Consider the following 16,600-nt stretch of genomic DNA (forward strand, 5'->3'; position numbering starts at 1 on the left):
AAACCATCTTCCTACCTGTGTGAAAGTGCTTCAGCCAGGGAGAATTCTGCAGCCGTTCGTGCCGCTGAGCAGGAGAGGGAGGGAAGAGAGAGGGGGGGGGGGGGGTCGGGGAACAGGAGCGGGGGGGGGAGCGGGTGTCGGGTCGGGGCGGGGGGGGGGGATCGGGTCTCGGTCGGAGGGGGGGGGGATCGGGTCTCAGTCGGGGCGGGGGGGAGCGGGTCTCGGGTGTCGGGGCGGGGGGGCGAGAGCGGGTCTCGGGGCGGGGGTGGGGGAGCGGGTGTCGAGTCGGGTCTGGTCGGTGGGGGGGGGGGGGGGGAGCGAGTGTCGGGTCTGGTCGGGCGGGGAGCAGGAGCTGGCCGTGGGAGGAGCCTCATTCACGCAGCCCCAGTGAGGCCATTGGGCCAGGACTAGGGGCTGCGTGCTTCAGGCCCCTCCCACACAGTTCGGCGCCTGGAGCTATGGCACTTGCGTGCCGACTGTAGCGCGCATGTGCAGAGGTCCCGGCACTGTTTTCAGCGCAGGGACCTGGCTCCGCCCACCCCCACAGCTCGTGCCGGCTGCACCGAGTGCCACAGGACCTGTAAGTCGGTGGAGAATACCGAGGATTTTTTTAGGCGCCGTTTTAGGCGCGAAAAATGGGCGCCCTGCTCGGAGGGGCGCCCGTTTTTTTTCTTGTGGAAACTTGGGCCCCTTGTGTATAGAGCACTCTTCTTGCACGTATTCTTCTTTCTGTCACACTTTCCCCGTCTCACTCTTCTGAGTCACCGTGAGCAATGCCATCTGCACGTGTCTCTAAATTATATTTCTTTGAAAATACATTTCTTGCTGGTGACGTGTTGGATGCGGTGAGCGTGATTGACATGGTGTGAATGATGTGAAAAGGCTGTAAACAGGAACTGCATGTATAGATCACTGTTTAACTGGCACCATAGCTGAAGCGTCCAATTGGAGCAATTTGTCACTTGTTTTAATATGTAATCCATTTTATGTTACACCAGAAGTGTGGCAGTATATAACACTTCCTCACTGTTTCCAAACCACTTAAGTGTTAGGAGAATGTGTACATGGGAGTCATTATGGATTGCTCCAAGAAACTAATCCAGAATATTTCAGAATCTATCAGACAATGCTCCAGGGTGTAATTTTTGGCTCATTTTAAACTGCCATCATAATCATTGTAAATATTCTAAAGGGTGAATGATTTACAGCCCTAGTGTGTCTGTACAGAAATTATGAAACATCGTCACTAAGTGAACAACTCTGTCAAGTTGCACCCAAACCCCCCGCAACCCCAACCAGATTGGTGTGCTAATAATACGCCTGTCGCCCTGCAAGTCTCTGTGTCATACATAAGCTGTGGAATGGAGTTACAATGCGCGTGGGGGAAACATGGTTTGGATACACTCCGGCTGACCAGATGTAAATGCCAGCCTCAGGTCATAGCAGATCTGCTTCTGAGTGTGGGAATACCTATTTTAAGATTCAAAGTATATTTGATTGAGCCTCCAATAATTTGATGCCTTCCACTCTGACGGGTACAGTCGATCCTATTTACCAATTCCTTCATTGAATAATCTGTTACTATGGTTGGCAGTTGACTTTACTTTGGTAAAGCTGTTTTAATGTCTAATATAGGGGCCTAACTATCTTTTTTTCCCCCCAACTTATCTGTCAGTTAAACCAGGTAACCACGACCAGTTTAACCAAAAGTGGCCAAACCAGCAAGCATCTACCCAGTGGTCTCCAAACACCAACCAATATGACTCCAGAAAACGCAAGGTAATGTTGATATCCCACATTTCAACTCTGCTGCTGCCTGCAGCATATTCAGTTTGGATAGGCCATCTGTATTAAATAACGGGGTGTTTGGAGTTGTCCAGGAGCCCACCCTATTGGCCAAGTAAGGAAGAACTTGCATTTATATAGTGCTTTTCACATCCTCAGGATGTCCCAAAGTGCTTCACAGCCAATTAATTACTTTTGAAGTGCAGTCAATGTTGCTATGTAGGCTAACGTGACAGCCAATAGAATCATAGAATGGTTACAGCCCTGAAGGAGGCCATTTGGCCCATCGAGCCCGTGCCGGCTCTCCAAGAGCACTTCAGCTTGTCCCACTCCCCCGCCCATTCCCGTAGCCCTGCAAATTTGTTTCCTTCAGGTACTTAGCCAATTCCCTTTTGAAAGCCACGATTGAGTCTGCCTCCACCACCCTTTCAGCCAGTAAATTCCAGATCCTAACCACGCACTGCGTTTAAAAAAAAAAGTGTTTCCTCGTGTCGCCTTTGGTTCTTTTGACAATCACCTTTAAATCTGTGTCCTCTGGTTCTTGACCCTTCCGCCAATGGGAACAGTTTCTCTCTATCTACTCTGTCTAAACCCCTCATGATTTTGAACACCTCTATCAAATCTCCTCTCAACCTACACTGCTCTGAGGAGAACAACCCCAGCTTCTCTAGTCAGTCCATGTAACTGAAGTCCCTCATCCCTGGAACTACGCTTGTAAATCTTTTCTGCACCCTCTCTAAGGCCTTCACATCCTTCCTAAAGTGCAGTGCCCAGAATTGGACATAATACTCCCAGTTGAGATCGGACCAGTGTTTTATAAGGGTTCATCATAACTCCCTTGTTTTTGTACTCTCTCCCTCTATTTATGAAGCCCAGGATCCTGTATCCCACCTTCAATGATTTGTGCATATTTACGCCCAAGTCTCTCTCCTCATGTACCCCCTTTAGAATTGTCCCCTTTAGTTTATATTGCCTCGCTTCATTCTCTCTGCCAAAATGTATCACTTCTCACTTTTCTGCATAAAATTTCATCTGCCATGTGTCCACCCATTCCACCAGCCTGTCTATGCCCTCTTGAAGTCTATCACTATCCTCCTCATTGTGTCCTGTACTCCCAAGTCCAAGTAATTCATATATATCAAGAAAAGCAGTGGTCATAGTACCGACCCCTGGGGAACACCACTGTGTTACCTTCCTCCAGTCTAAAAAACAACTGTTCACCTCTCTATTTCCTGTCTATTAGCTAATTTCATATCCATGCTGCCACTGTCCCTTTTATTCCATGGGCTTCAATTTTGTTGGCAAGCCTATTATGTGGCACTTTATTAAATGCCTTTTGGAAGTCCATGTACACCACATCAACCGCATTGTCCACATCAACCCTTTCTGTTACCTTATCAAAAAAACTCAATCAAGTTAGTTAAACACAATTTCCCTTTAACAAATCCGTGCTGGCTTTCCTTAATTAATCCACACTTGTCCAAGTGACTGTTAAATTTGTCTCAGATTATTGTTTCTAAAAGCTTCCCCACTACTGAGGTTAAACTGACTGGCCTGTAGTTGCTGGGTTTATCCTTGCACCCTTTTTTGAACACGGGTCTAACATTTGAAATTCTCCAGTTCTCTGGCACCATCCCTTTAAGGAGGATTGGAAGATTATGGCCAGTACCTCCTGTAATTTCTACCATTTACCTCCCTCAGCATCTTAGGATGCACCCCATCCAGTCCTGGTGACTTATCTACTTAATAACAGCCAGTCTTTCTAGTGCCCCCTCTTTATCATATTTTATCCCATCTAGTATCAAATCTACCTCCTCTTTCACTATTACTTTGGCAGCATTTTATTCCTTGATAAAGACAGATGCAAAGTACTAATTTAGTAACTCAGCCATGCCCTCTGCTTCCCTGCGTAGATCTCCTTTTTGGTCCCTAAAAGGCCCCAACCCTGCTTTTACTACCTGTTTACTACTTGTATGCCTATAGAAGACTTTTGGATTCCTTTTTATGTTCGCTGCCAATCTATTCTCGTACTCTCTCTCTTTGTTCCTCTTACTTCCATTTTCAGTTCTCCTCTGAACTTTTTATATTCAGCCTGGGTCTCACTTGTATTCTCAACCTGACATCTGTCATACATAGAAACATAGAAAATAGGTGCAGGAGTAGGCCATTCAATAAGATCATGGCTGATCATTCCCTCAGTACCCCTTTCCTGCTTTCTCTCCATATCCCTTGATCCCTTTAGCCATAAGGGCCATATCTAACTCCCTTTTGAATATATCTAACAAACTGGCCTCAACAACTCTCTGTGGTAGAGAATTCCACAGATTAACAATTCTCTGAGTGAAGGAGTTTCTCCTCATCTCGGTCCTAATTGGCTTACCCCTTATCCTTAGACTGTAATCCCTGGTTCTGGACTTCCCCAACATCGGGAACATTCTTCCTGCGTCTAACCTGTCCAGTCCCGTCAGAATTTTATATGTTTCTATGAGATCTCCTCATTCATCTAAACTCTAGTGAATACAGGCCCAGTCGATCCAGTCTCTCCTTTTTCTGCTTCATCTTGCTCTTTATCTCTTTCGTCATCCAGGGAGTTCTGACATTGGTTGCCCTACCTTACCCCCTCATGGGAATGTACCCGAACCATCTCTTTAAAGGCAGCCCATTGTTGAATTACAGTTTTGCCTGCCAATCTTTGATTTCAATTTTCTGGGCCAGATCAATTCTCAACCCAACTGAAATTGGCGTTCCTCCAATTAAGTATTTTACTCTAGATTGCTCCCTGTTCTTTTTCATAGCTAATCTAAACCTTATGACACTATGATCACTGTTCCCCTACTGACACTTGCTCCACTTGACCCACCTCATTCCCCAGAAACAGATCCAGCAATGCCTCCCTCCTCATTGGGCTGGAAATGCACTGATCAAGAAAATTCTCTTGAACACACTTCAGAAATTCTTCCCCCTCTCTGCCCTTTACACTATTACTATCCCAGTCTATATTAGGATACTGAAGTACCCCATTATTACTACTCTATAGTTCTTGCATCTCCTGTAATTTCCCTCCTCTATATCCTTACCACTAGTTGGCGACCTATAGAATACACCTAGTAGTGTAATTGCACCTCTATTGTTTCCTAACTCTAACCAAATAGATTCTGTCCTTGACCCCTCCAGGACATCATCTCTCTCCAGCACTGTAATATTTTCCTTAATCAATACTGCCACTCCATCTCCTTTCTTTCCTTCCCTATCTTTCCTGAACACCTTATATCCAGGAATATTTAGTACCCAATCCTGCCCTTATTAGAGCCAGGTCTCCATTATCGAAGCGACATCATATTCCCATGTGGCTATTTGTGCCTGCAGCTGACCAACCTTATTTGTAAGCCAGCAAAGAACGACTTAAAAAAATGATTTAAAAAAGGGAAGATAGACTATGAAAGTAAACCAGCACAAAATATAAAAACTGATAGCAAGAGTTTCTATAGGTATATAAAAAGGAAAAGAGTGGCGAAAGTAAATGTTGGTCCCTTAGAGGACGAGACCGGGGAATTAATAATGGGGAAAATGGAGATGGCAGAAACTCTGAACAGATATTTTGTATCAGTCTTTACAGTGGAGGACACTAATAATATCTCAACAGTGGATAGTCAAGGGGCTACGGGTGGTGGGGGGGGAGGAACTTAACACAATCACAATCACCTAAGGAGGTGGTACTCAAAGATAATGGGACTAAAAGCAGATAAATCCCTTGGACTTGATGGCTTGCATCCTAGAATCTTAAGAGAAGTAGCGGCAGGGATTGTGGATGCATTGGTTGTAATTTACCAAAATTCCCTGGATTCTGGGGAGGTCCCAGCAGATTGCAGGCAAACAAAAAGCAGGAAACTATAGACCAGCTAGCCTAACATCTGTGGTTGGGAAAATATTGAAGTCCATTATTAAAGAAGCCGTAGCAGGTCATTTGGAAAAGCAAAATTCGGTCAGGCAGAGTCAGCATGGGTTTATGAAGGGGAAGTCATATTTGACAAATTTGCTGGGGTGCTTTGAGGATGTAACGAACAGGGTGGATAAAGGGGAACCAGTGGATGTGGTGTATTTGGACTTCCAGAATACTGCACAAGATAAAAGTTCATGGGGTTGGGGGTAATATATTAGCATGGATAGAGGATTGGCTAACTAACAGAAAACAGAGAGTTGGGATAAATGGTTCATTCTCTGGTTGGCAACCAGTAACTTGTGAGGTGCCTTAGGGATCAGTGCTGGGACCCAACTATTTACAGTCTATATTAACGACTTGGAAGAAGGGACAGAGTGTAACATAGCCAAGTTTGCTGACGATACAAAGATGGGAGGAAAAGCAATGTGTGAGGAGGACACAAAAAATCTACAAAAGGACATAGCCAGGCTAAGTGAGTGGGCAAAAATTTGGCAGATGGAGTATAATGTTGGAATGTGTGAGGTCATGCACTTTGGCAGAAAAAAATCAAAGAGCAAGTTATTATTTAAATGGAGAAAGATTGCAAAGTGCTGCAGTACAGCGGGACCTGGGGGTACTTATGCATGAAACGCAAAAGGATAGTATTCAGGTACAGCAAGTGATCAGGAAGGCCAATAGTATTTTGGCCTTTATTGCAAAGGGGATGGAGTATAAAAGCAGGGAAGTCTTTCTACAGCTATATAAGCTATTGGTGAGGCCACACCTGGAATACTGCATGCAGTTTTGGTTTCCATATTTACGAAAGGATATATTTGCTTTGGAGACAATTCAGAGAAGGCTCACAAGGTTGATTCCGGGGATGAAGGGGTTGACTTATGAGGAAAGGTTAAGTAGGTTGGGCCTCTACTCATTGGAATTCAGAAGAATGAGAGGTAATTTTATCGAATCGTATAAGATTATGAGGAGGCTTGACAAGGTGGATGCAGAGAGGATGTTTCCACTGATAGGGGAGACTAGAACTAGAGGGCATGATCTTAGAATAAGGGGCCGCCCATTTAAAACCGAGATGAGGAGAAATTTCTTCTCTGAGGGTTGTAAATCTGTGGCATTCACTGCATCCGAGAGCTGTGGAAGCTGGGACATTGAATAAATTTAAGACAGAAATAGACAGTTTCTTAACCGATTAGGGGATAAGGGGTTATGGAGAGCGGGCAGGGAACTGGAGCTGAGTCCATGATCAGATCAGCCATGATCTTATTGAATGGCGGAGCAGGCTCGAGAGGCCGTATGGCCTACTCCTGTTCCTATTTCTTATGTTTTTAATGTTATTTACCATGTTTCGTACGTTTACACATCTGCACTGTAAACCTATCTTAGACCTTGTATTCTTTCTTCGTCTGAGCCCACCTAATACCATACTATTTCTTACTCCAGTGGTTTCTCTCTCTCCCAATCCTTTGTGCACATTGTTTCTCCCTTCTAATGATGCATCCTGATGCCCACCTCCTGGCTAAATTAGTTTAAACCCTCGCCAACAGCAGTAGCAAACCTCCCCGGGAGGATATTGGTCCCGGCTTTGTGGAGATGCAACCCAGCTGGCCTGGTCCCACCTCCCAGAACCAGTCCCAATATCCCAGGAATCTAAAGCCCTCCCTCCTGCACCATCTTTCCAGCCACGCATTCATCTGCTCTTTCCTCCTATTTCTATACCCACTCGCTCGTGGCACTGGGAGTAATCTGGAGATTATTACCTTTTGAGGTCCTGCTTTTTAATCTCTTTCCTAGCTCCCCAAAATCTGCCTGCAGGACCTCATCCCTCTTTCTACCTATCATTGATACAGATATGGACCACGACTTCTGACTGTTCACCCTCCCTCCTCGGAATGTGCTGCAACCGCTCAGTGATATCCTTGACTTGCATCAGGGAGACAACATAGTATCCTGGAATCATGCCTGTGGCCACAGAAACAACTTATCTGTTCCCCGAACTATTGAATCCCCATCACGATTGCTTTCCCAATCTTCCTTTTCCTTTTCTCCTCCCCCCTCCCCTCCCCCCTCCCTCCCCACCCCTGTACAGCTGAGCCACTCATGGTGCACGGACTTGGCTCTGGCTATACTCCCCAGAGAAACCATTACTCTCACCAGTATACTGGTTAGAGAGTGAGAGGCACTCGGGGGACTCCTGCACAACCTGCCTGGTGCTCCGTGTCTGTCTGGTGCTCACCCATTCCCTCTGTGCCTGTACACTCTTGAAACGTGCTATTCACGTAGCTCTCAGAATCACGGATGCACCGCAGTGACACCAGCTGCTGCTTGAGCTCCTCCAACTGACGACACTTCCTTCACAAATTGTCCAGGACACTGGAAACGTCTTGGAGTTCCCACATTGCACAAGATGTGTATTCCTTGGCACTGAGGTGCCCTGCCTTGCCTCTATTTAATAGACTGTTAACTAACTGAACAGAGTAAAACATTCCCCAGCTTCTCACCAATCAGCTCCTTCCCTTGTGCTGATGTCACTTTAGTTTTTTTTACCTCACTCCCTGACGCTCGCACTCCTTCCTGGCTCTGGGCTCTTGGGCCCACCATTATCTCCGGCCGCTCCTCTCGCTCTCCCGTAGGTCTGCCCCCGGGCCTATTAACCTAGAGTGCTTGGGTTCTGTGGCTGCACTCCTGCTTTAGGGCACAGCAAGGTCCTACAAACATCACATAAGGTGAATGAGCAGCTAATATGTTTTTGGTGCTGTTGGCAGAAGTTGTAATGTTGGCCAGGACACTGGGAGAACTCCTCTTCGAATAGTGCAACAGGATCTTTTACATCTATTTGAGCAGAGAGAAGCATCTCCATTTAACATCTGAGAAATGGCATCTGTGACCATGCAGATTTCTCAGTCCTGCACTGAAGTGCTGGTCTCATTTATTTGTTCAAGTGCTTGAGTGGGGCTTGACCACACAACCATTTGACTCTGAGATAGGCAAATACTACCAACTGAGCAAAACTGATGCAACTCCCCAGCGAGTTTTCATATAATAGGGAGGTTTGTTGTGCCTCTTAGTGGACAGTTAAGAAGCAAGATTGGCAGATGCTTGAAGGCAAATGAGATGGGGAAACTACATTGTGAGGTGATCATCTCTCCCTCAGAGATATTTTAGTGTGTTGCATTAAATAACTTTGCTCTACCTAATTGTAGTGTTACAGGATTCAGAATTCTGTCTTGTTTGTGTAATTTTATTTTGCATTGCTAGGGTGTTTTAATTTTACAATAATGATTTTCATTGCCCAGCTGTGGAAACAAAACTGAACCATGAAGTTGAGCCCAGAAGCGCTCTGTTGTGGTTTGTCGTCACCACTCTAACATGGGGATAGCGACTTAACCAATTTGTTTTTCTGGTCTGCTTTCCATTAGCAGAAAAAGAAAAAGGAGCCGGTGTTTACACACTACTGCGACACCTGCGACCGAGGATTCAAAGAACAGGAGAAATACAGCGAGCATATGTCGCAGCACATCCAAGTAAGAGTACACCAGGTTGTCCTAAGTGTCTACAGGTATCGGTACAGCACATTGCACTCTCAGAGGGTGCGGTGGTGGGGGGGGGCGGGGGCGGGGGCGTTGTCGGAATGACCAGGTAAGACAATCTGCACCCGCCTGAACCAGAGGCATTAAAAGTAACGCACTTCTACAATTTGCCCTGGCACGATTCTGGATGCGGGACGGTGGGTTAGACGCTGGCCTTTAACCCCAGGGGCTTGAGTGCAAGCCCAGCCCAGGTTGTTAGGATGAAACTATCCTCTGCCTGCTGGCTGTAAGCATCCCATTTGGACAACTTCAATCGAGATCTGAGTGGACATAAGCCGAAAGCACAACATTGTCCCTCATTCTGCATCAATTGCTAATGTCTTTCTGACTGGCTTTAGCATAGTTGTTGTGGAAAATGGTGCAGGAAGAGAGGTCTTCTGAGGTTGGGGCTGAAGCATGATGTTGGCCTGGAGTGCAGGATGCTTCACTCTGTATCTGGCTGTGCAATACCTTGCGCTGGGAGTGCTCGATTCTCTGATGCTGGATGCCTGAAATGAGAAGACTTCCCTTCGCAAACATAAAAATATATATATTATTATTGACGTGTACATTACTGTGACGGACAGAATGTACTGATTTGGGGAGGGCTGGAAGATTATTAATTGTGGAGTTCTGAAACCGCGGCATATTCCACAGTTTAGTGACTATAATTATAAAAATAGCTCTTGCTTGCACTAGAACAAACTTTCTCAGTAATTACTTCAGATGTGTCAGACCAATGAAATCTGCACTGACAAGTCCACGATAAGCAGCCTTGTGCTATATTCTCAGTGTTCGATAGAAAGGTCTTCATAGGATACATTAAAAAGTCCAAATTTGGTTGAGGCGCTGCACATTTTATCTTTTAGTTGTATGTTGTAACAAATTGTCTTTAATATGTACACTTACATTCAGGCTATTTGGGGAGAGGGATGCCCAGCTGCTGTATATAAAACATAGCCGAAAAGTACTTCCGTAGTCTGTTTATTTGCGTTAAATTGCAGGCTTCCATTTCGTACACTGAACTCCCCTCAATCTGGTCTGTTCACTTTTATAATCTGCGTCTGGATAGTAAAATATTTTAAATTGGATTCTTTCTGAGGTCGTTAGCAGTCTCTTGTCACCAGATCATGCCACCTAACTGCTTTTGACTTAAATTATGTAGGAATCTGTATATAGGGTAAATTTCCCAATCGCCATGGTGCTGTGATGCAATGGACACTTGGTTGCAGACTCGGGCAGCGATTTACCTTGCTGGAAATCTATTGTGCTACGTGTGGGGCCTGTACTTCAGTGCTAACACACATGTTGCACAAGTGCATGTGGCAGTTCCTGATTATCTCACTGGGAATGTGCTGTGCATTAATTTTGCCCACATAAATGAGCAGTGAGAGACAGACTGACAGACCTGAAAGTGAAATTTATCTTTTGGGTTTGTGAGAGCTGAATTTTTCCAGTATGTGTTTCTTGGATTCTCTCTTTCTCCGGAAGTTTTGGCAGTAAGATATTCTCGTGCTTCAATTAAAATTTTGCGAACAGGAATTCCAATGAGGGAATTATTCTTTTGTTTATTGGAGGTGATTGAAAAAAGAGGATGAAAGGAGGGATGTCAAAGGCAGACTGTTTGCAGCTGCCTTTACCCATTATAGCCACGTGTATAGCACCAAGCACGCCTACCTGGGAATATCCAAAGGAGAACTGCTTTCACAGGGCTCGATTTGGCAGGGAGGCTGCAATGGAGTTGTGCTGCCGGCTTGAATCTAACCAGCTGACATGCTGCACGGATGGATGGATGGTGGCTGTTCCGATATCGCCTGTTTTACACGATTGCCCAAAGGCAGAATAATCATTAGTGAATTTCTCCGTGGTGCTGCATGTGGTAAGTTGGTGGATGGACTGGTTTATAAGGACAGGGACGCTGAAAGGTAAAATATAACGTAGATCTGTGTCCTTTTAAGGCTAATTTCTGTGGGTTCTGCAAATGAATGCTGATTTTTGCAGATGAGAGCCATGGCTTTGTTCGATTGACAAGTCAATTAAGAGGGAGAGATAAGACACACAGCAATTTAAGCTTGCATCTGTAAGAGAGAAAGCTGAGTGTGAAAATCATTGTTTAATACGTTTAAACTTTACTACATTTACACCCAGCTTCAAGCTGTTCAGTTGCTTTTTATTAATTTAATATATTACTTTGTGGTCTGCTGCAAAAATGGAAGTGAGGCCTGGGAATTATTCATGTGGGTAGTGTGTCCTTATCAGGTGTGGTAGAATACATTTGCCGAAGTTAGGATAAGGCTGCATTTAGTGATACCACAAGACCTGGCCAGAATGGAGATGATTGGGTCAATCACACCGGGAGATCGGACTGTTGTAAATGACTGGGATTGATTTTATGACATAATTTGTATTATGTAACTCTTCCCCCACTCACTGCATTTTGCTGGAGAAATAATCCTGCTTTTATCGGGAGACTTGGCTGTAGTTACGGTCATGAGTTCTGTTTGCTGTAGTTCCAGAGAGTGTTTAAGTAGACACTGTTTGCTGAGTTAATAGACTGCTGTAAAAAAAAAAAATCAAAAAAATCTTTTTGCTCGGAGTCCTTCCCGGCCTCCAACTCATTGGTCGACAAGGTGGTGTCAATACTTAGATTTATTCTAACTATGTAAAAATAAATTTGCCTGTGTTTTAAAAGTGACATAAAGGATTACACCAAAATGTTACAATAATATATTTTGGAAAATATGTGATGGGAGGAACATAAGAACATGAGAAATAGGAGTAGGCCGTATGGCCCCTCGAGCCTGCTCCGCCATTCAATAAGATCATGGTTGATCTGATCTTGACCTCAGCTCCACTTCCCTGCCTGCTGCCTGCTGTCCATAACCCTTCGCACTCTTACTGCTCAAAAATCTATCTATCTCCACCTTAAATTTATTCAATGACCCAGCCTCCACAGCTCTCTGGGGCAGAGAATTCTACAGATTTACAACCCTCTGAGAAAAGAAATTCCTCCTCATCTCAGTTCTAAATGGGAGACTGCTTATTCTGAAACTATGCCCCCTAGTTCTAGATTCCCCCACGAGGCTAAACATCCTCTCTGCATCTACCTTGTTGAGCTCCCTCAGTATCTTAAATGTTTCAATAGGATCACCTCTCATTCTTCTAAACATCAATGATTGTAGGCCCAACCTACTCAACCTGTCTTCATAAGTCAACCCCTTCATCTCAGGAATCAACCTTGTGAACTTTCTCTGAACTGCCACCAATGCAAGTATATCCCTCCTTAAATAAGGAGACCAAAATTGTTATGTCTTGAATAAAGAGTCAGACTAGATACTGCAAGCTCAAAGTAAGGTGTGACCGTAGTCCTTTATTACAGATCTCAGAGTGTCTCTCCAGCCTGTGAGGCCGCCTTATATACAGGTGCTCCCAAGGGATTGTGGGATCCCTTGGTATTCCAGGGGATAAGCCCTCTGGTGGTTAGACATGGTATTTACAGGTTTACATACATAACAAAAATTGTACACAGTACTCAAGGTGTGGCCTCACCAATACCCGGTACAGTTGTAGCAGGACTTGTCTGCTTTATTCTCCTTCCCCTTTGTAATAAAGGCCAACATTCCATTGGCCTCCCTGATCACTTGCTGTGCTGGATATTAATTTTTTGTGTTTCATGCACAAGGACCCCCAGATCCCTCTGTACTGCAGCATTTTGTAATCTCTCTCCATTTAAATAATAATTTGCTTTTTTATTTTTCCTGTCAAAGTGGATAACCTCACATTTTCCCATTTTATACTCCATCTGCCAAATATTTACCCACTCACTTAGACTGTCTATATCTCATTCTTAAATATGGAAACCAAAACTGCACGCAGTATTCCAGGTGTGTCCTCACCAATACCCTGTATAACTGTAGCAAGACTTCCCTGCTTTTATACTCCACCCCCTTTGCAATAAAGGCCAAGATTCCATTGGCCTCCCTGATCACTTGCTGTACTGGATACTAATTTTTTGTGTTTCATGCACATGCACTCTCAGATCCCTCTGTACTGCAGCATTTTGTAATCTTTCTCCATTTGAATAATAATTTGCATTTTTCTTTTTCCTGCCAAAGTGGATAACCTCACATGTTCCCATATTATACTCCATCTGCCAAATGTTTACCCACTCACTTTGCCTGTCTATATCCCTTTGCAGATTTTTTGTGTCCTCCTCACAACTTGCTTTCCCATTCATCTTTGTATCATCAGCAAACATGACTACATTACCCTCGGTCTTCATTCAAGTCATTAATATACCGATCTCTGTGGCACCCCACTAGTCAACTGGAAAATGACCCATTTATCCCGACTCTCTGTTTTCTGTTAGTTAGCCAATCCTCTATCCATGCTAATATATTGCCCTCAACCCCATGAGCTCTTGTGCTGTAACCTATTATGAGGCATCTCCATGATTAATTCTCCAGTCTCATCTTCTAAGGGACCAACGTTTACTTTAGCCATTCTCTTCCTTTTTGTATACCTGTTTAAAAACTCTATCTGTTTTTATATTTTTTGCTAGTTTACTCTCACAATCTATCTTTCCTCTCTTTGGGCCCAATTTTGGCCATGCTGTTTTTTTTGGCGCACTGACCCGTTGTGCACTGACGATGTGCGCTATAAACTGCACCCCCCCCCCCCCCCCTCCCACCCAAAAAAATGGCCCCATCCTGGCCGCTCTGCAGAGCCTCCAGTGCTCTGGCATGGCGCAGATATATCAGTGGGGGGCGGAGCTACAGGCCTGCGCCGAAACGAGTGCCGGCAGCATTACGCATGCGCAGTGGTGTCGGCCCCGATGATTGTGCATGCGCAGTAGCGCCGAAACTTGGCACTCGGCCATTTTTGAAGTGCATCGCTGTGTGGCCCTGTTTGAGTTTAAAAATACTGGCTGCTTGCTGCCAGAACCCTACCCAATTCAATTTTTGAGCAGCCCTAGAAATGGACAGCCAGTACTCCTGCTTGAAATAGGTGTGAGCCTTAATAGAAATCTCTTCTCTCCCTCCCCCCCCCCCCTCCCGATGTCGCTGAGCCCAGCCGTTCCTCTCCCTCCCCCCCCACCCCCCCCCAAGCCTCCCGATGCAGCGTCTGCTCTCAGGCAGCCCAACCTCTCTCTCCTTCCCCTGCCCCCCTGCCCTTGAGCCTCCCGATGCGTCTTTTCCGGCTGCTCCCATCCCATGCTGAATGGCCCCCCCGCACAGGCCGACCCTCTGCCTTCCTCGCCCCAAGGTAGGATTTACTTCACATATTTAATTGTTAATCAATTGTTTACCTCAGTTTTTTATTTTTATTTAGTTATTTTAACTTTTATTTGGCATGTTTGGTGCTTGGGCGCATGTCCTTACTTACTTACCTGCGCCGATTTCTTAACTGCCTGCAACGTTTCTCAGAGTTGGCCACATACGCTGACCTCAGTCAATTTGATGTAAGTGTTAGCTGGCCAAAATGGCATAAATGGCCAAAACTGGTGTAAGTGTCTGGGAATGCCCCCTTTTGGAAAAAAAACTGAACTAAAAAAAAAATCGTACCTAACTAAGTTACTCTGGAGCAAGTTTATTGGGGGAAAATGTTTTTTTTTTACTTATGCCAGAAAAACCAACTTGCTCCAAAAAAAATTGGAGCAAGTCATGGCCAAAATTTGGCCCATTATTATTTTTTTAGTCGTTCTTTGCTGGTTTTTAAAAGTTTCCCAATCCTGTGGCCTCCCACTAATCTTAGCCACTTTGTATGCCATACTTTACTTCCTTAGTTAGCCACAGATGGTTCTCCCTTCTCTTAAAGTCTTTCCTTCTCACTGAAATATATTTTTGTTGAGAGTTATGAAATAGCTCCTCAAATGTCCGCCACTGTTTATCAACCGTCTTACACTTTAATCTATTTCCCCAGTCCACTTTAGCCAACTCTGCCTTCATACTTTGTAATCTCTTATTTAAGCTTGGGACACTGGTTTGAGATCCAACTTTCTCACCCTGCAACTGAAGGCTTCAATGAAGTGCACTGGAAAAGAAGACAGCTTAGCGGGAGAAGGCAGAGAGGCTGCTGGTGGCCAGATATTTTCGCCACAGTTAATGGAAATGTCTCTTGATGTAAATGTAGTGGTTTTAGAAAGAGGTGCTAAATGCAGAGAACTGGAGTCCAACTGCAGGTCAGCATGCAAGTGAAACATTGATTTGGAAAACGTGTTTTAATCAATTGATTTTACTTACGCATGTAAAACATGCTCATGCGAAGAGCAGGAGGATTGTTGTAGGTATCCAATATGTTAAACTGAGCTGTGAGTTTCTGTTCAATTAAATTGGATTTTGAGAAATTGCTTTTCAACTTTGAGGGTTATCCAGCTGGTGATTCTTTTGAGGAATAAGGTACTTTCTGCAGCTGACACTTGACACTTGCATGTTTCCTTTTACACAGCTTTACACCCCCTCCAGCTCTGCCAATGAGTCTGCCCTGACACTGGTATTTTCACTGTGTGGCAGAATGTGGCACTGGTTGCCTTGTGGAATGGATTGTGGATCACTCCCTGACCTTGTGCTCCCATTCTTCCAGCTACATGGAGAAAAACAGACTCAATATTAAAAAAAATGTGTCTGTGTTGAAATCCGGCTGTGACACCTTGGATCTGAAGGTGAACGTGGGATCTCTGCCACTTTAGTCCTAGCCATAACATTGTTGAGCCAACCACACAGTTCCCTGTTCAGTAGGACACAGGTTATAAAGAAGTTATCAGTTCTGTTCACACTTGCATACAATCTCAGCAATTGTACTCCCAACGACTTACAGTTTGACTATTGTTAACTTGCTTGTTCTTACTGATAATTCTTCCACAATCATAAAACTCTTTAGTTTGCTTGTGTATCTTTTCTGTTGTGTAAATGCATCCTCTTTTAAAATTATTAATTTTCAGGATGTGGGCGTCGTTAAAGTGGTGGTGAGCTGCCTTCCTTGAACCACTGCAATCCGTGTGGTGAAGGTACTGCTACAGTGCTGTTAGGTAGGGAATTACAGGATTTTGATCCTGAGACGATGAATGAACGATGATATATGTTCAAGGCAGGAAGGTGTGTGACTTGGTGGTGGTGTTGTGGTCTACAGAGCAGTAGTGATACCCACCCTCCTATATGGCTGGGAGACATAGACTATATACAGCAGACACCTCAAAATGCTGGAGAAGTACCACCAGCGCTGCCTCTGCAAGATCCTGCAAATCCATTGGTAGGGTAGAAGCACCAACGTCAATGTTCTCGCTCAGGCCAGCATCGAAGCATTGACCACGCTCGAT

At 44.7% G+C, this 16,600-nt stretch overlaps 1 protein-coding gene across 2 annotated transcripts in view; it reads left to right on the top strand.

The window, feature by feature from the left end:
- nufip1 (nuclear FMR1 interacting protein 1) overlaps positions 1-16,600 on the top strand; it is a 45,352-nt gene that overhangs the window by 6,701 nt on the left and 22,051 nt on the right. The window contains exons 2-3 of one of the 2 annotated variants that reach the window (XM_070894100.1): positions 1,676-1,779; positions 9,136-9,240. In XM_070894100.1, the coding sequence (XP_070750201.1) occupies positions 1,676-1,779; positions 9,136-9,240 (209 nt within the window). The remainder of the gene's footprint in view (positions 1-1,675; positions 1,780-9,135; positions 9,241-16,600) is intronic. The other variant, XM_070894101.1, reaches the window with a different exon arrangement.

Source organism: Pristiophorus japonicus, chromosome 11, assembly GCF_044704955.1.
Source record: "Pristiophorus japonicus isolate sPriJap1 chromosome 11, sPriJap1.hap1, whole genome shotgun sequence".
In the NCBI taxonomy this organism is placed as follows: domain Eukaryota; kingdom Metazoa; phylum Chordata; class Chondrichthyes; family Pristiophoridae; genus Pristiophorus; species Pristiophorus japonicus.